Raw genomic sequence first — 19,516 nt, 5'->3', positions numbered from 1 at the left:
TAGCTCAGGGAAGGGGAAGACTGCAAATCTCCCTTCTATGATTTCACACCTTTATTAGCTAGATCCAGGTAACTGTTTCTTCTTTTTTGTTTGTCAGTGAACTTCTAATTACATTTTAAGTCTGAAAAATTACTCTTTTTTTTGTTAGGATCATACTGATAGAGATTAAGGTTCTCTATCTCTAAAAGTTAAAGTGTAGTGCATGGAGCCCTAGTTCAGACAGGTGCTGCATGGGGAGGGAAGAGAGGATTTAATCCTGTGTAGCGTAAGGCCCTATTCACTTTCACCACCGTGAGGCAGATTTTCCCTCCAACTGATAAAAGTTGCTTGCTGTGGCTGGGAAGCCTCTGGTATCATACCTCTAAGTATAATTTAAAGGTCTTTTTGTCCCAAACTCAACGCACACATATTTTGCTCATATCCCAGCCCAGATGCTTGGAAGGGAAGAAACAGAAGGCACATCTTTAAAATGAAATGGCACTAGAGGCTGAGTAAAGTTCAGAAGGAAACAGCAGATTTATTAAACAGGCAGGGTTGGTATACAGGTAGGCAGTGAAAGAAAAGCTGAGGTAAATTTTGATTTTAGAACAGAATAGTTCAAAAGTATTAGGCACAATAATCTTCTTACAGATTAGTTTCAATTATTTACAGTTCCTAAAAGTGAGAGGTTTGTAGTTTTAGACTTAGGCTACATTAACAAGGATTCTTCATAGATTTCACTTTATAGCTTAGGTGTTCTGACTTCAACACAGCACTCTTTTCCCTGTACACCAGATCCAGGCTCCTCCCAAGAGCTAAACCCCTTTTTAGACACTAGGCAGGAATTATTCTTCACCAAAAGAAATAACCCTGTTCACTTGGCTGAAGGGAAGAGGTTCACTTCCTCTGCCAACAACACACTCCCAGTTCTATCTTGTCTGTTTAAATTAATGCTCGCATTCACACTTAAGTGCTTCAACTAAAAGTCTTTTTTCAATCTAAAGCTGTCTCGGTTAGGGCAAACCTTCCCTTTTTCTTCACACAGAGGGTTACTAGTCTGACCTCCCTTGTCAGACTCCAGTCCAGACTTCAACTGCTTCCATAATTCTGTCAGCACCAAATGTTACCTTCTCACTGGCCAGTCACAGAGGAGGGGGGGGGGGGAGCAGCTTGTCAATCATTCTCCATTTAGGTAGTTTATCATTCTTTGGGTGCTGCACTTAGTAAACCTTTCATTAAAAGCCCATTCCATCACACCCTGCTACAACTATGCTTTTACTACTCAAAACTCGAGTCTTGCCCCATTCCCAGTGCTGCTACTAGAACCTGGGTTTTCCCCCCCTTTAAACTGTGTGCATAGAGAGGTGAGTTTTTGTTAGTGAAATGATGGATGGGAGTGATGGAAAAGTTATACCCTTCTTTGTACATGGCTATAAATGAGCTTTTAAAGACCAACAGAAGTCCAGGACCTCGGTGTCATGTAGCTTGACCCTTGAAGTCAAAACCTTTTAAAAATCTTACTGCTTGTATGAAAAGGTAAACTTCCCTGCATGGCTCAGTGTGTGAGTTCTTAAGTTTGAAATGTTTTTCCACTCTCTGCTCATCACATCTGGGTTGTGTGTATTTTTTTTAGTTGAGGAACTGGACTGTGGAAGAACTTCAGAGGAGACTTGGTGCGCTTGATCCAATGATGGAACAGGAGATAGAAGAAGTTCGACAAAGGTATCAGTCGAAACGGCAGCCAATTCTTGATGCCATTGAAGCAAAGAAAAGACGCCAGCAGAACTTCTGAGGAAGGCTCACCGGTAGAATAGATTTCCATCATTCCTAACAATAAACTGTGCTTTTACGACTCTGTAGATGGATTTCTGTTTAAAATGTATTAGCGAAGCAGAAGGCCAGCATCTTTCCCCCCTTTTACTGTAGCATCTTTTCAAACTCAGGAATGCCATAGTATGGAATCCTCATGAACAGGTAATGCTGTGTTTCAGTGTTTGATGTGTTTTTAAAGAGGGTGATGTTGCTTCAGAGGAATTGTTACATTACTGTTTGGAGCTTGTTTTTGTCTTTTGACAAAAGTTGGAAGTGGATTAATTAATTAACATAGCTTCAGTCACATACTGGCCCATAGTCTACTGTTTTGAGTTTATTCTATACAGTAGCATTGCAGTGCTACTTTCTGAAGATTACAAAGTGCATAATTTGCCTGTCATTCTAATACTTGAAGGGTGCCTATCTTCATAGAAATACACACACACATATACATACACTGTACATATATACGTGTGTATATTATATATATATATATGTATGTATGTATATTCAAGTGTGTGAGAATCTATATTAAACAGCCACCAACAGTATGTTCTTAGGTTGATGTTTTCAGTGAAACTGGAAACTCTGTATACTTGTATACCCACCTAAAAGTGATCTCAAAAAGTGGGGGGGGATACATCATTTAACCTTTTCTGTTATCTCCTCTCCCTCAGAGCCACCAAAAGCAAGCACTGTAAATCTTGCTTTCTATTGTGCTCTACTACTGTATTAATGGTACTGTGAAAAGAATTTGAAAAGGAAATCACACTTCCAATTTTTATTCCTTCAAAAGCCGATATAAAAGCCCCATGCCTTATATTGCCACACTTACTGCATCATATTTCAAAGTTACCATTTGGTTCTTTTTTGTGTGTGTCCCCTTTGAGTGAATGCTGATGCCTTAAGTGTTTTTTTAATTTTTTTTCCTTTTTTTAATGTGAGACCAATCGATCACTGGACACAATATGAATACCACTTCCTGCATGCAGCAGAGGAATGTCGAAGTGCTTGCAACTTAGGAAATTAGGAACTCTCTTGAGATAACAAGAGGCTTAAAATATTTAAGGGATTGTGAACGTTTATGGGCTTTGCTATTCTGGGCTTAATTGTTTGTGGCTTGCAATGTTACTTTAAATTTAAATTGGGGCACATTTGTAGTTTCTTTTGAAGAAGGTTATTGGTTAAATGTAAAACAAAAAATCTGTTGAACTAAATATCTTCAAATTGTCCTTTTAGGAAAAGCTTGAAGAGTTGAGTTTAACAAAGTAATTCCATTCATTCTAGGCAGATTCCTCTAGGAACTCCAGCTGGAAGTTAAATGGGAAATGTGTAAGACTGAGACTCACCTCTCCCACAATTCACATTCATTAGAGTGGAATTGGTGCAGAAGTTTATAGTTGAATGTGCATGTGGTCTGTTTGGATTTCACAATTTTTAACCCCTATCTCATGGATTGACCAGACTTTGTGAACATCACTGGTGTGTGCTGGCCAAAATCCAAATAACAGTCTGGCACAGGTGCACTGTGAATTTTCCCCTCTAGCAGCAGCCCCTTGTGCCTAATGGAATTCTTTCTGGACAGTCTCCTGTTTTTTTCAGAGGCATTTGTTCGGACATACAAAGACCATTCCTGCTGCTTAAGCCTGGAAACATTATTTGTGAGGGTGTTTTACATTTGCCACAACAGAGTTCTTCTTCTTGATATTTTCCATTTAGAACTCTGTTCTAAAGAATAGCTGTTGATTCAACTGTCTGATTGGACATGCAGCCCCCCCCCCCCACCAGCTGATCTCAGTTCAGATTTTTAAAAGGCCAGATTGGTGGTGTCTGCCCAAGTATTTCCTTCTTTAGGACTCTTACAGTTCTAAAGGAAGCAACATGTTTTGTTTTTCAGTTTTAGTATTAATAGGAGTAATTCCCTGCCTTTTACAAAGCAGTAAAATTGATGGCATTTCCTTTTTTGAGGACATGTCTGTTAATACCTTGGCTTACATTGGAGTTCAGAGACCAAGAAAAAAGCCAAACAACCAATTCACAGATATTGGCAGATAAGGAATGCAGTTTCTGTGATTGTAAAAGGAGCATTGAATAATAAACCAAAGTAACTGTGTGTCCATTGTGAAGCCATGCTGGTAACTTCTGAGGAAGCACGCGCTCTGGTCACTTCTGCTATTTCAAAGGAGTAACCCTGCAAACAAAGCTAGTAAATTAAAAACAAGCCTACTTGCAAGACCAACTGCCTTTTTGAAATATTGGTTGTTGATGGCTGAACTCTCCAGCAAATAGTATGGCATGAAGACTGTCAGTGACCAAAAGCAGAGCCCAGATGCTTTCTACAGTGCAGCTTACTGTTCATGTTTGTTGTTCATGGGCTCATTTTTGCAGCCCACCCTGTTCTCTTGCTGTAAAGGTAATATCTGCATACACCAATAAGATGGAAGGACCTTAAATAGTTAGCTATGAACCAAATTGCTTCTGAAATAGAAGCATTTTGCCTCTCGTTAGGGTGTGACTCATATGTGTACCAAGTTGGGTAACTTCACATGAAGGAGATGATGGTGGCATATTTAGTTGGGAATAGTTATTGTTAGTTATTTTTTTAAACTGTGCTGTGGAAACAAATGGGCAAGAAAGCACAGTGGTCTAATTTAGATTCCCTACCCACCCATAAATTGCACGTACATCCGGATAAAATGCTAGATTTTTTCACCCTGGGAGTCCCTGCATTTAATAAGCCAACTGTCATAGTCAGCAACTTAGCTATCAGGAGACCTCATTTTGGAATTTTCTGAAGGAATGTATCATTTCATCTGTCACCCAGGTTGTGATTTCAGAGATTAACCTCTTGAAGTTATGATGTCCAATTTGAACAGCTTTAGGCAAAATATTCATATACTTAGGAAATCTCGCTCATGTGGTTAATGGGTCCATATGCACTGCCCAAAGCATTCCAAGCCAGCTGCCAAGATTTCCTTTTAGCAACCTGAAATCAGAGATGCCTGGTGTCAGTTATGTTGAGAGACTTAATGTGAAGCTTGTAGCTTTAAAATTTTGTAATAAAAGGAAGTTATGCTGGTATGACATGCTAACTTGAAATCCTCTTTTGTAGAGATCTGTCTGTTTTGTATATAATAGTACATGATCCTTGGTTTGTATATGTATGAAAAAAATAACTTTATTGCATTTCCTTTTTGAGTTTGATACAGGATATTTTTGTTCGTTTGGAGTCTTAAGTATCTTGCCTTGTTGGTTTAATAGGACAAAATAAAGTGTTCTGATAAAACTATTTGTGGTTTATGGTATAACACCTGCTTTCATGGTGCAAAATGGCATTGCTGTGTGCTTGATGTGGCTCGGTTACTTGTTTAAGATGGATCAAACTTTCTGACTGGCCTTAGCATATCTGCCTCATTTGAATGTATGGGGAGGTATTGTCTAAATTTTCCCTTTCCATCTCTGATTTATATATTAATCATTTTTCAAACTAGGTGACCTAGAGGTTGCTAATAGAATGCTGAAGGTAGCAAATCTAGAATGCCAATTCCAATTGAAGCCATCACTCAACTACTATAAGACATACATTTATTTTAAGTATTTTGTTTATTCTGCTGCTTCACAGCATGAAGCAGCTTGCAAATTGGCAACACATACCCACAACCAATAAAATCACAATTAAGATATGCCAAAAACAAAAAGCAAGAAACGATAAAAATTCAATACACAAAACTTAGACCCACAAATTACTTTCAAAATTAAATCACATCCTCCATAGCCACATAAATCCAAACAACCACTCAATTTCTCAAGAAAATTGACAGCCAGATCCTCACATACCAGAAAATAGATTCAGCATCAGACAGACTTCATTCATATCAGTCATACCAAAGGCCTGCCAGAATAATGCCACTGTATATATTTTCCTAAATCTTGTCAAAGATGATGCTCTAGTCATCTCCAGCAAAACATTCCAGAGTGTAAGCTTTTGAGAGTCAAAGCCCCCTTGTGTCTGAAAGGTCACCTTGTTGGTCTCTAAGGTGCCACTGGACTCAAATCCATAAGTAGGATTAATACTTGGAAAAGCATAGCCCAAACAGAAGACACAGGGAGCCTCTTGGAATGAAGGAACTACTAGAAAATGACTTTGTGCTATATAAATTGCTGTGTAGGCATATTTTGGGTGAAGTAGTCTTTCAGGTATGTAGGTCCCAGGTCTTTAAGGGCTTTATTGATTAAAACTAGCACCCTGAACCAAATCCAAAAGCAAACTGGAAGCTGCTGCAGTCATCAGTAGGAGCAGTGTTGCAAGGGCTTCTCCTTACCGGCTAACAGGTATATTGCTCCATTTTGTACTGGCTGCAGTATCCAGGTTATCTTCAAGGGCAACCCAATATAGAGCATATTAATATAGCCCAAATCAGTTCCATCTGATACAAAAACACTCCTGACTGCAGCAATCACATGTGTTTTAAAAAAATAAATAAAAAATCTGCATCCAGAAGCATGCCCAGTCTTTTCACCTAGTTGCTGTCACATAAAGAGAACTGAACTCCAGCCAGCCTAGGAAGATCAGTTTTCTATGATTGGTGATAAAACCAAGCCAGCCTCTATTATTAGAAAAATAACTTTGCCACCCTCGTGAGAGGGAGCCCAATGGATTGTTGCCTCCTAGTTGCTAGAGAAAAAAGGGGAGTCTCCCTTTATGGCAGCCAGTTGTTACAGGAGAAACCAGATTCTTTTGCTGCTGTCCCTCTAGAAAACAGATTCCTGAGTTTGTAGCTATTTAGCCATCAAGTGGAAAGGAGTTTCTTCATGGTGTGCTGTGCTTTGGATTACACCCTTTCAGCTGGATCTTAGATGAAACAAAATATAAGAGAGTCCAGTAGCACTAACCATCTTTACTGTAGCATAAATTTTAGAGAATCACAGTTCTCCCTCTGAGGCGGAGGACATCTTGGGTGATTCCCACCATCCAATCAGGGAGGCAGGAACTAACTTTCTTCCTCTTCCTGTCTAGCCTGTGGGACCACCCTCTCTTCAGTTCTGTTCCTGCCTCCAGGGAGAGCAGTTCTGCAGCAGACTAGCTCTGCTGCCTTTTTTCTCTCTATCTCTTATTTATCTTTCTTCTTCCTCAAATCATTCTTTATCTTACTCCTTACTTACTTCATTACCTTACTCTACTCCCATTTCCTCTTCTTTTACTCCTCTTGCCAAAGAAAGAAAAGAAGAGGAAGAGATGGTCTCTAGAGAGTCATCGGACTCTGAGGAAAGCTTCATGGAGAAGAATTTGGGCTGTTCCCACGGAGAGCCATCCTTCCGGTGGCGGGAACAGGCCCAGCCAGCACCAGCATGCCTCTGAGGCTGTATGGGTTCCCTGGCAAGGAGAATATGGGCTGTTCCCATGGAGTGCCGTCCTACCGATGGTGGGAACAGGCCCAGCCGGCACCAACATGCCTCTGAGGCTGTATGTGTTCCCCGGCAAGGAAATGGCCTTGGAAGAGACGCAGGCCTCTCAACAGCTCCATCTTCCACAGAGGGAGCTTGTTAAAACAGCGTGCCTCAGCCAGCCAGCTGAGAACAGCGCCACCCGGTGGAGCTCAATTTTGGCGGGAAACAACGCAATGCACTTGCCAATCTCCTGGCAGGAGAAACATGGCTGAAACATAATCCAGACACCCAGAGCTCCAGCCAACAAGCCCAGGAGGGCCACGTAAGTGTTCCCCCGAGCGTGTTATACCTCCAGAATTCCTGTCAGCAATTAGACTGGCTGTGAGGGAGGAAATCCTGTTACTTTACCAGTCAGAAGCACCTTGGCCCTATAAAGATTCCAGGAATCTCCTCAGCCCTGGCTCCATGTGAATGTGCCCATGCCAATCTCCTGCCTGGAGATTTTACAGCAGGCCTTTTCCCCTTTGGATTTAGCCCTGCTTTTACAACAGGATCTAGCCCTTCCTTTCCCTGTCAGATGGGTAATGTATAAAGGGCGCAATTTTGCTGGTGTCTTTGAACCTTTTAACTCTTAAGACTAACCAGGAGAGAGGAAATAGTGGTGTGGTGTCTACCTCCTCCTCCCTCCATGAGTAAGGCTGTAGCTCTGTGGAAGAGCTTCTGCTTTGTATGCAAAAGATCCAGGTTTGTTCCCCTTAACTCCAGTTTAAGAGATTAGGTAGATGAGGAAAAAAAAAAAACTCTTTCTGAGACCCTGGTGACCTGCTGCCAGTCTGAGGAGAGAACACTGACCGATGGTCTGAGTCAGAATAAGGCAGTTTGTAACATTTATAAGTCAGGGATCCCCACGGAGCAGGGGAATCACCCTCAGATGGAGTTTGTAATGACAGGGAGAAGGATGAATTCCTTCAGATGTGGAAAAGGAAGAAATATCCCTACCAGAACAGTCAGTCCAGCTGTCAGAATCTGAGGTCTACCAGTATTTACACCTAAGACATTCTCAGCCTTAGAGCTGTAAAAATTAGCCTTGGGGGAGTAGGACCCTTAGACTGGGAATACTAAATCCAGCCCAGGGAAACGAGTCACTTCCTCGTGAAGGTTCCTCAGGAAAGGTCCTCCCATTTCCAGAATATTTGTGGAGAAGGTTCAAGGCTGAGTGTTCTACACCATAAGCCAATTAATAATCCCCAAACTTGGTCTCCCCCCCCCCCAAAAAAAACCCTGTACTTACTACCTTTTTTGCTATGAGTTGTTGCAGGTACCTGCGATGGAACCTCCAGTGGCTACTCTTCAGTCATCTGGGCTCTGGTCAGAAGATGGGTAAGGATCAGTCAGAGACCACTTAGACAAGAAGAGAGAGGCCATGCTAACAAGAGCTCACGAGTCCGTGACCATGGCTATTAAGGCTACAGCTATTGTCTCTATTGCCTCAAGAGTGTCAGGAGTATGGATCTGGAAACTGATCCAACTCCTCCTGTACAACAATAGCTGCCCCCATTGAAGGGGCAAACAGAAATGTAAGGGCCAATACCTTCAAGACAGACATCATCCTGGATACATTTACCTTTTTCTTCTAGGATTATGGTCTTGACAGCAGTGACAAGCTGGCACGCTTGAGTAAGAGCATGGCCAGCAGATTCACACTCTAAAATTATCATCCTGGCTTACCTCTTTCAGAGAGACAAGCTATTTGGGGGTGCCCTGGGAAAGATCTAGATTGAGACCTAGGACAGAAGAATGTGTTGCCAAAAACACTCAAACACTCTGAGAGGAGATCCATTGGACCTCAGCCTTTTATTCATAACACACACTACTAAGGTCCAGACAAGATTCCAAATGGCCATCCTGAGGTTAATCTAGGCAACCCTTTAATAAGGGTGTGTGTGTCTTTTTAAGACCACACTTGTAGTATAACGGTTAAATAACTGAACAGTGATGCAGTACTCTGCAGGTTTACTTCTCACCGCTGCCATGAACTTGCCACATGGTCTTGGATAAACCAGTCCTCTCAGTCCCAGCTCTCCAGCTGTATTGTGGGGATAATGCTTACCTTTTCCCAAGATCAAACAGACAGTTCTCCACACGGGGAAAGAGATCAACCTTAATACCCAGATCTCTAAGACAGAACTTGCTAGCTGTCCCGTGAGAGGCCAACTACTCTTTACCATCAAGCTTAGGTTGACAAGCAGGCAGGCCTTACACATAGTCTCACAAGGCTATTCCATACAATTTGAAAGCTGCCCTCCAGAAAGGGGTCTACTCAATCTTCTTCTCAGTCCCTAAAAAGAATAGGGACTGGAGGGTGTTATTAGACCTCAAGTTTTTTGAACAAGTTTATCAAATTATATCAATTCTGAATGGAGACTCTGTGCTCAGTCGCAGTGACTAATCAATCAGAAGAACACATGACATCTACAGATCTCACAGAGACATACCTCCATGTACCAATTCTAACAGCCCATCAAAATTATCTAAGATTTTATGTTTTTAAAATAAATAAATAAATGATGATGATGATGATGATGATGATGATGATGATGATGATGATGATGATGATGATGATGATAAACAAAAATTGGCAGTTCTGAGCCATCCTGGTTTGGCCTGTCCATCACACCAAGAGTATTTACAAAATTCATGTTCAACCCCATCATACGTTTCAGAGACGGGGGTATTCATGTTCACTTGTACCCAGATGATCTCCTGATCGGTTCAAGAGAAAATCTCACCACAACACTCAATTCACCATTCAGTTCCTACAAGCTTGAACACCTGGGTTAGATCACAGTCACCAAAAGGGTTTTTTCTATCCCTCACCAAAGAAAAGGTCAGGAAGACCAAACTGCTGACTGAGACTGTCATCAGAGTGCAAAATCACTTCTCACAACACTACTGAAACTGATGGGTTTGCTAGTTGCTACCTACAATGCAATACCTTTGGGGTCGTCTATAGGCAAGACCACTTCAGACCTTACTTAGATCTGATTAACAACAGATCATGGAGAAGACAGATCTTCCCATTCAGATACCACTTCAGATCAAAACCCATCTGAGCTAAGGTCACCAACCCAATACAAAGCAAAAGATTCATGATCCTTCAAGAACAACAAATATTTACAGGTGTAAGAATCAGGTTAGGCATGTCTTCCTATCAAAGACGTAGAAAGGGGAGCAATTTGTCTGGCCCTTTTCCAGTTCAGAGCTCTGTATGGACAAGGTTGCAGACAAAATATATATAAACAAGCAGGGGGGATTCAAGACCTTGAAGTGACACAGGTGGCAGCAAGGATACTTACCTGGGAGGATGGTCACCTAGCTTCAATCAGAACTGTACACATCAAAGGCATATCCAATGCCCAGGCAGACTGGCTGAGGGGACAACGGGTATAGTCCCTTAAGAAACATCTCATAACATTGCACTTCACAACACCTCATGAACCTGTGTGCGCCCCAACACAGCCATCAACTACTGGGGTACATGACAAGATTTGTTCTACTCACAAGCAGATGCCCTGACATTGCAGTGGCCATTAGGCCTCCTCTATGTATTACTACCCTTACCAGTAACAGACCATGCCTTTCCACCCTCCAACAGATGGTGATATTTCCACCTCTCATCCTACTGACCTATCCAGTCAAGTTACAGCAGGGGCCGATTTGGCTCTCTCATTTAGACTTATTCTGCTTAACCGTGTGGAAATAGAAAGGAACACCTTCCTAAGATGGGAATATTTCTGAGAGGTGGCCGACACTCTCCTAGCATTCAGAAAACAGTTTATGCTCAGAATTTACAACTCTTATTGGGAAGCCCTCACTCAAAGCATCCATTTGAACCAGTCAAGGATGTTCCCCTGAGAAGGCTGAGAATGAAGACTATCTTCCTTATTATGTTCGCGTCTGCCAGAAGATTTAGTCAGACCTGAACTCTGTATCTTTCCCAATAGTAAGGTGATGCCTCGTACTGTCTTCCAAAACCGTATTCCAAACTGCATAGTTTGCAAGAGATAAGGCTACCATATTTATACCTGTACCCTAAATAGACTAGGGAGGGGCTCTGACACAACCTAGATGTCAGAAGGAGGATTAAGGCCTCTGCTCCGAATATTGCAATTTAGAAAGTCAGTCTTACTGTTCTTAAATATATCTCATCTCAGTTTAGGGAAGAAAATGTCTTCAGCAGCAGTAGGTGCCAATAGCAAAACATACACTATCGAAACTTTTAAAAACTCTTTTTGCAGAGGTTCCTTGTGGGATACCAGCTCACTCTTTGAGGGATGCTACTACCAGTGCAGCGTTACACGGGAACACTTTTGTAGAAGGCTGCACGTTTGTCAGTCTTGACCTTATTAAGATGCTACAAATCGAATCTATATGATTCAGCGGACAGCGACTGTAGTGGAAAAGTACTGCAGTGCGTGATCATGGACGAAGACCACATCCCACCCAGAAACTGGAAACTGCTTTGGGAGCACCCAAGATGTCCTCCGCCTCAGAGGGAGAACAGACCTTTGGACACTTACCGTGAAGGGTCCTTCTCCTCTGAGGAAAGGAGGACATCTTGCCCTCCCCGGGTCTCCGTCCTTCTCTACCCTGCTGCCTCATTCTTATACCTCCTCCGGGTTATGCTTTATTTACAGTACATGTTAATGCAACAGGTGTTTTTTCTCTCAGTATTAACAGTTGCTGAATGATAAATTCAATGTTACTGCTTTGTGGAGTCACCTGAACTGAAGAGAGGGTGGTCCCACAGGCTAGACAGGAAGAGGAAGAAAGTTAGTTCCTGCCTCCCTGATTGGATGGTGGGAATCACCCAAGATGTCCTCCTTTCCTCAGAGGAGAAGGACCCTTCACGGTAAGTGTCCAAAGGTCCGTTCTCTTCGTCAGATGCATGGAGGGTAAGAAGAAACTGGTCAGATATATAGGTGGAGGGGGGAGTAGATGCAATCAGTGGCTTCTGATAATGGAATCAGTTACTTCTGATAATGAGATAACCATTCATAGTCTCTATTCAATCCAAGCCTGACTGAGTCAAATTTACATAGGAATTCCAATTCAGCCCCCCAACCTTAAATGACTTCTCACTTACAACCATGAATCGGCTAGCAGAGTCACCAACACAGGTACCAGACCCTGCAACAGACCCAGATGCCAGCTCTGCCCTCATATCTACCCAGGAAATGCTATTACAGGACCCAATGGCGTTAACTACACTATCTCTGGCTCTTACAGCTGCTCATCCTCCAACATGATATATGCCCTCATGTGCCAACAATGTCCATCTGCTCTGTACATTGGACAAACCAGCCAACCTCTGTGCAAAAGAATAAATGGACACAAATCTGACATTAAAAATGGCAACATCCAGAAACCAGTGGGAGAACACTTCAGTCTACCAAGACATTCCATCAAGGACTTAAAAGTCACTGTCATTCAACAGAAACCTTTCAAAAACAGAATCCAACGGGAAGCTGCTGAATTGGAATTCATATGTAAATTTGACTCAGTCAGGCTTGGATTGAATAGAGACTATGAATGGTTATCTCATTATCAGAAGTAACTGATTCCATTATCAGAAGCCATTGATTGCATCTACTCCCCCCTCCCCTCTCCACCTATTTATCTTCTTACCCTCCATGCATCTGACAAAGAGAACTGTTATTCTCGAAAACTTATGCTACAGTAAAGTTGGTTAGTCTTAAAGGTGCTACTGGAGTCTTCTATTTTGCTACTACAGACTAACACGGCTATGGATTAGATTAAACAGGCAGTTCGTCTATTGCTTAATCCTAAAGAAAATCCAGCAAAATGTTTATAATTTGCCCAAAGACCAGCAGGTTCATTTCAAGCTCCTAATTTACTAAATCCTGCAGAGGCATCCTGTTTCGCTTAAACTGTTTGGGGAGTGGTTGGAGACACTCCCCCCTACCATCCCAAGCCTCTCTACCATGGACTTGGATGTATTATATTGTCATTGACAGCCAGTGCAATACAGTGGCTAAAAAACTTGTTCCTGCCTTCACTGACCACAATTTTTTGGTAAGGCAGCAGTAGCAAATGGATGCCTGAAGTTTTGCAATGTGCATATATGTGAACCAATCACAGATTATGATTAGTACAGGTGTTGTGGGGGGGGGGGGGGGCTGGATTAATTTGAAAATAATAGATTATTTCCTCAACCCTGTATTTTTAAAATTGGTGATAGTTTATTTTGATAGAAAGTAAAATGTTTAATTTTATCATATAATAATCTTTACTAAAGCTAATCTAATTTCTTCAGATCTTGGAAGCTAAGCAGGCCCTGGTTAGTAGCTGGATGGGAGACCACCAAGGAATCCAGGGTTGCTACACAGAGGCAGGCAGTGGTAAACCACCTCTGAATGTCTCTTGCATTGAAAACCCAACAGGTCACCATAAGTCGGCTGCACCTTGATAGCACTTTACATGCACACAGTATTTACCAACATTATGAACAAATTGAGTGCCAGTGGGACTAATTAGTGACTGTGTCATTCATCTTCTTCGGTCGCAGCTTCAGCAGCAGTAACAGGAGAATGTGTTAAATAGATTTACCCACTGTTAACAATAAGAATGCACTCATTTCCTGGGAAGGGAAGGTTAAGAACTTGTACAGCTTTTTAAAAAAAAATGTGTACCATTGCTTCAGTTACATAAACCCAGAATGATGTGGAACAAGAAGAAGAAGAGGGTAGGCACTGCCTGCTCTATGATTTACTGCACTTTCAAAGCTGAATTCAAGACTATGCAAAACAAATTTAGTCAACGTTTATTTACCTGTTGGGTCGCCAACGGAAAGGGTGCCAAAATAATTTCAGGTGGGTAACCGTGTTGGTACACAGTAGCAGAGCAAGATTTCAGTCCAGTAGCACCTTAAAGACCAAAAGAGTTCCAGGGTGTATATTTCTGATGAAGGGAGCTTTGACTCTCAAAAGCTGATACCCTGGAAATCTTACTGGTGTTAAAATAAGGAACAAGTTGAGAGAATAAGGAAAGTCAATATTGTGCTTGTTAGTTGTATTTTACTAGATGACACCATCCTTACAATGTATTAAAATTACTTTTTAAAATTGGGGTACATGTTTTATGTCAATATTTCTGATTATATAAATAAGGAAAAATGGCCAAGCTACTGGGTTGCATACCATGGAAAATTTCCACTAATGGAAGAGAGGAATAGTTTTTGCCAGTTTCCCTCTCTGTCTACAAACGTCCGTCTTCCACCATCAATGCTGTTCTAAAGGAGGCCAAGAAGTCCTGTTCTGCTGATGGAAATCAGCTGAGTTTTAGTGCGGGCTCAAAGTTAATATACTGAAAACATTTTGTAGGATCTCAGTAACAGCAACGTTCAGTGTGCTGGGAACTGTGCTAATTTGATGCTGCAGTTACTTCCTTCTCACATACCCTTTGGTAATTTGATAGGAAATAAAAATTCAAGCTAATATCGGCCTCTAAGTGGAATCTACATATCGCTCCCTTTCTGCGGACCCTCCATTGGTTACCAATCAGTTACTGGGTTCAGTTCCAGTTTGTAGATACCGCCTACAAAGCCCTTAAAAGCAATGGACCCACAAACCTGCAGGTCTGCCTCTCTTGCTATGTTCCGCTGTGACAGGTCCTCTCATCTGAGCAAAGCTTTCTGAAGGTGCCATTCTGCAACAGGTAAAATCAGCGGCCACCCATTTGCGCACATACTCTGTGTTGGCTCCTACGTTAGGGTATGGTTTCCCTGAGGCTATTACAAAGCCTGCTCCCCACACATCAATCATTTCACAAAATGTACTAAACAAAATGGTTTAGGATGGCATTCTTGTAGGAGGAGGAAAGCTGCTATGTAATGGATCGGCTTGGGAGGTGACTTCTATTAGGTATACAGTTTTTCCTATACTTATTGGTTGACTGAATTTTTTATCATGCTTACAGTCCGCCTTGAGTCCCAGTCAGAAAGGCTGGGATTCATATAGTGAACATGTATGTCATGATGACACCCAGTGAATATTAGAAGTGTTACAGATTCTCCCAGGTATTCCCTAAAAGGTGTATGTCTACCACCACTTTTAAATAACTGTTTCCAGGAGGCTGATCTTTATGCCATAAAAAGGGAAGAGGGGTAACTCAGCAATCAGGCATATGCCAAACACAGTAGGGATATTTATACAAACAAGCGTTGCTCTTAATGGAATAGATTCATAGGATATAATCCCTATCCCAGAATCACATACCCAATTCTCTAAATATATAAGGGAAAGCACAATAATCAAAAGCACACTGCAAAAATAAATATAAGTGAATCTAATGTTACAAAACATGGTTTCAATTGTTTGCCTTTTTAGGCAGTTCAAAGGAGAACTAAAATGTATTGTCGAAGGCTTTCACGGCCGGAGAACGATGGTTGTTGGGGGTTTTCCGGGCTGTATTGCCGTGGTCTTGGCATTGTAGTTCCTGACGTTGACACTGAGAGATCTCTGTCTTTTGGTGCTACACCTCTGAAGATGCCAGCCACAGCTGCTGGCGAAACGTCAGGAACTACAATGCCAAGACCACGGCAATACAGCCCGGAAAACCCCCAACAACCAGAGAACTAAAATGGCTTAAAAGTCTAGGTTTCAGTTTGTTGGCTTCTCAAAACAAAATCTGGGTTTAAATTAATGTTCCCCAACAATGGTGCATATTTTAATCAGACTTCTAATTTCAAGTAATAAATGATTTAGGAGCATCCTTAACAAAACAATGGTGCATTTGTATCAACAGATAAGTAAAATGAAAAGTACTGAGAAGGAATGTGGAAGCTAAGCCACAGCCTCTCCCAGGGACAGCCCAATTTCCCCATAATAAAACAAGTGCCAACACAATATATTTCTAATGTGGGACCACTGAAAAAAACATAAATGCATTCTAATAAATGTCCAAGAAAGCACCAGATATGAATACAATAACTTGTAATATCAATGTGTTCTATATTGTTGAGAGTTTGTTGCTGCCTTAGCTATATATAGTTCTGTAGCATAAAGCATGTAACACTCATTTTGCAGCAATCAATCTGTCACAATGATTAATGGATGTTATCTAAAGCTTGGATAGAAGACAGCTTTTTGACTCATCCCTTCCAGCAGCTGACTTTTGCGCCCCCACCTCCAATTTGGGGACCACCCACAGCAATGTCCTTAAGGCATGAGGACTGGCCTTGCTGCAGGTTGAAAAAAATGGGCAGCCCCTACCCTGCTTCATAGACAGGTAAAATGCCTTGCTCACATGCACAAACCCTCCTGGATTCCAGCCAATATATTGTGACACCTACCATGTGAAATCCATTACCTCAAAAAGAGATGGTTGCTTTATTACACACCAAGCTCATAATATTTCTTTTTGGGAAGGCCTTGAAAAATATCTCATTGACCATCTCTGTTTGTTTTTAAATTAGGCTTTCTGATGCTGCTGTTTTTGAGTTTGTTTCTGTTTGTTTGTTTGTTTGCATCATTTATAGTCCGCTTTTCTCACTGAGACTCAAGGCGGATTACACAGTATGAGGTTAATACAATCAGTATCAAGTACATTACAATACAATACCATAAGGTAAACAGATACAAGTTTAAAAGACATAGCATTAGCAAGCATCCAAGACAGAGTAGAAAAAATACTGGAGCAAAACATAATCAATTCTAGTACAAACATCAGACAACATGGAGCACTGGTTATACATAGGAGTATATATTTAAAGCAGCAGATAATATATAAGGCAAAAATGGTGATGAAGTCTATGATCCCCAACTCGTTAGTGAAGCATCTGAGACCCCATCCCTACAATACAGCCCTCCCATTTGAGTAAAAAGTCTTTTTGAATCGTTCAGTTTTGCATCGTTTACGGAAAGCCAGGAGAGTGGGGGCTCTTCTGACTTCCTCAGGCAGGTCATTCCACAGGATAGGGGCCACCACAGAGAAAGCCCGTGTACAGGCTGCTGCTGACTTCACCTGTATGCAGCCTGGCACCTGCAGGAGACCCTGTTCAGATGAGGGAAGCTGCCGTGGAGGAGCATAGGGAAGGAGGCGGTTCCATAGGTATGCCAGACGAAAGCCATTAAGAACTTTGTATGTAATAATATGTAATATGTCATATGTTTTCCCTGAAATGTCATTTGACCCCATCTCACTGGTCCATTGCTTAGAGTACTGTTTAGCAGAGAAGTGACTTGTTTTATAAACTTAATAAAGGTTACTGCTCAAAGCTTGTGTTTTCTACATAGCTCCCTTTTGTTTTTCTCCAGCCGTGAAGTCTGTTCCCATCTCACATTTTGAGTGGTAGGAAGTGCATTGAACTGTAGGGACTTCCTAGGCAGCTGCCTGCACAATTAGTACACATTCTTCACTTCATAAGAAACAACAGAAGGCTTCAGTCACCTCTGATCAGTCAGCTCTGATCGGAATGCTTATGGGAGGAAAACGTCATCCCGCTTAAAATGTGTCCCTCTCAGGTAAGCCTGCTTTCAACTATTCTTGCCTTTCTACCACGGATAAATTTTCAAGGTTAGGTCTCTTAGAAAGTGAGTAACAAAGATTTAATGGGACCTCAGTGGTGTCAGATAAGAATGTGCAAAAAGGTGATGGATTTTGAGTTGGGTCATCCATCATTTTTAAAACCTAAACCAGATTTCTTTAGTACCAGAACTAAAGCTAGTGGTTTTAGCAAGCCAGTGTGGTATTCCTTGGTTTCAATAGGCTAGAGGCAAAGCTGGAAGGGCTGTCACTCAGTAGTGGAACATTTGCTTTGCATTCACCAAGAAGACCCAGGTTCAATCCCTGGGTACCTCCAGTTAAAAGAATCAAGCTGAAGGTGATGTGCTGTACCTATGACTCCAAAGAGCTGTCATTTAGAGCAGACAGACCAATGATATGAGTATAAGGCCGTTTCATGTGTTTGCACCTAATCCCTTTTTTGGTTTGCAGTACGACTGTCAGAACGTAACACTGATGTTTCTATATTCCTCCCCCCATCTGCCCTACCTGTATAACAGTAGATATAAGCAAAGGTTTTCCCCTGCCTGTCTTGTACACATGCCACCCCAGCTCAGGTAACCAGGATCCATGGGTACATAGGATTGCAAAGCTCTCCAAAGCCAGTGGTATGATACAGTGATTGATGGGAAGTTGAAATGCTGATCGTTTAGAGATGACACTGTTTCCTGGTGTTCTTGTCAAGCACGTGTCTAATGATGCTGAGTCACTCATCTCACTGCCTCCTCCCCTCCTCCTCCTCTCCCCCACTGCCTGAAAAAATAAAATGGACTGTTAGATCTGGATGTTTCTAGTTGCTTCTGAATGCCAGAAATAATTTTGTTCCAGTTTGGAGCATTTCTGGTATTTACAGTCTTGATCAATAATTTCCTGCCACGCTCTCTGCTGTCCTGTAGAAGTGCCTTTTTGCCTCCACCTGTGCTCTACCTGTATATTTGTAAATAAAAGAAATACTATGGAAAGTCCCTAAGTCTTCAGAGCTCCTTCTTTTGAAGTTTGCTTTTGAGTTACTCAGCGTTAATGAGTGCATTATTTTTTGTGTGGAGGGGGAAAGAATCGCTGGAGTTACTCTGAAAGTGGCCCCTGGAAAGCACAGTAAATTTAGATGTGGGCCCCAAATATTTTTGAGTCTTACCTGATAATATAATACAAACAATATGATGAGAATCTGTTAAAACTTGAGTTGCTACATTTTGAATCTTAAAGTTTCTCAATGGTCTTCAAAGGCAGTCATGCATAAAGTGTATTATAGTAACCTAATCTGGAGGTTATCAGGACCTATGTAACTGTTTGCAGGTCTGCTGCCTCCAGGAATGGCTTCAGACAAAGTTGATGAAAAGCATTCCTGGCCATCTCACAATTTATCCAGCCAGAGTGATGGATCCAGGAGTCCTTCCAATGAGGGAAATACAAACTCAGATATACCTGATCCCAAATCAGCTTTACTCCTGTTTCGCAGTCCTTCCTTCACGCTGAGGTGACGTTTCAGTTTGCTCCTGTATGTCCCTTCAGAGACTCCAGACACTGGTTCAGGATTTTGTATTTTAATGCTTCTACCCTACTAGAGGACATTATGCCTGCCTCAGACCACTTAGCCCTGTGTGAAATGTAACTTGTCCCACTTTTCCCTGTCCAAAAGGCTACGGGCCAGACACTACTGGCAAGGTTTTAGCTATGCTAGCATCTGGCATGCTGAGCGCCACTACAGATTGCCTAATTCGGGCATCTGATTTAGAAGCACTAATGAGTTGGT

At 41.7% G+C, this 19,516-nt stretch overlaps 1 protein-coding gene across 2 annotated transcripts in view; it reads left to right on the top strand.

The window, feature by feature from the left end:
- STK4 (serine/threonine kinase 4) overlaps nucleotides 1–4,299 on the top strand; it is an 83,948-nt gene extending 79,649 nt beyond the window's left edge. For both annotated transcript variants that reach the window (XM_054981075.1, XM_054981074.1), the window contains one exon: nucleotides 1,613–4,299. In XM_054981075.1, the coding sequence (XP_054837050.1) occupies nucleotides 1,613–1,662 (50 nt within the window). In that variant the 3' untranslated portion in view covers nucleotides 1,663–4,299. The remainder of the gene's footprint in view (nucleotides 1–1,612) is intronic.
- The last annotated feature ends 15,217 nt before the right edge of the window (nucleotides 4,300–19,516 follow it).

Source organism: Eublepharis macularius, chromosome 5 (genome assembly GCF_028583425.1).
Source record: "Eublepharis macularius isolate TG4126 chromosome 5, MPM_Emac_v1.0, whole genome shotgun sequence".
Classification (NCBI taxonomy): domain Eukaryota; kingdom Metazoa; phylum Chordata; class Lepidosauria; order Squamata; family Eublepharidae; genus Eublepharis; species Eublepharis macularius.
The sequence above is the reverse complement of the archived record's forward strand: the minus strand, read 5'-3'. Positions and strand labels throughout refer to the sequence as shown.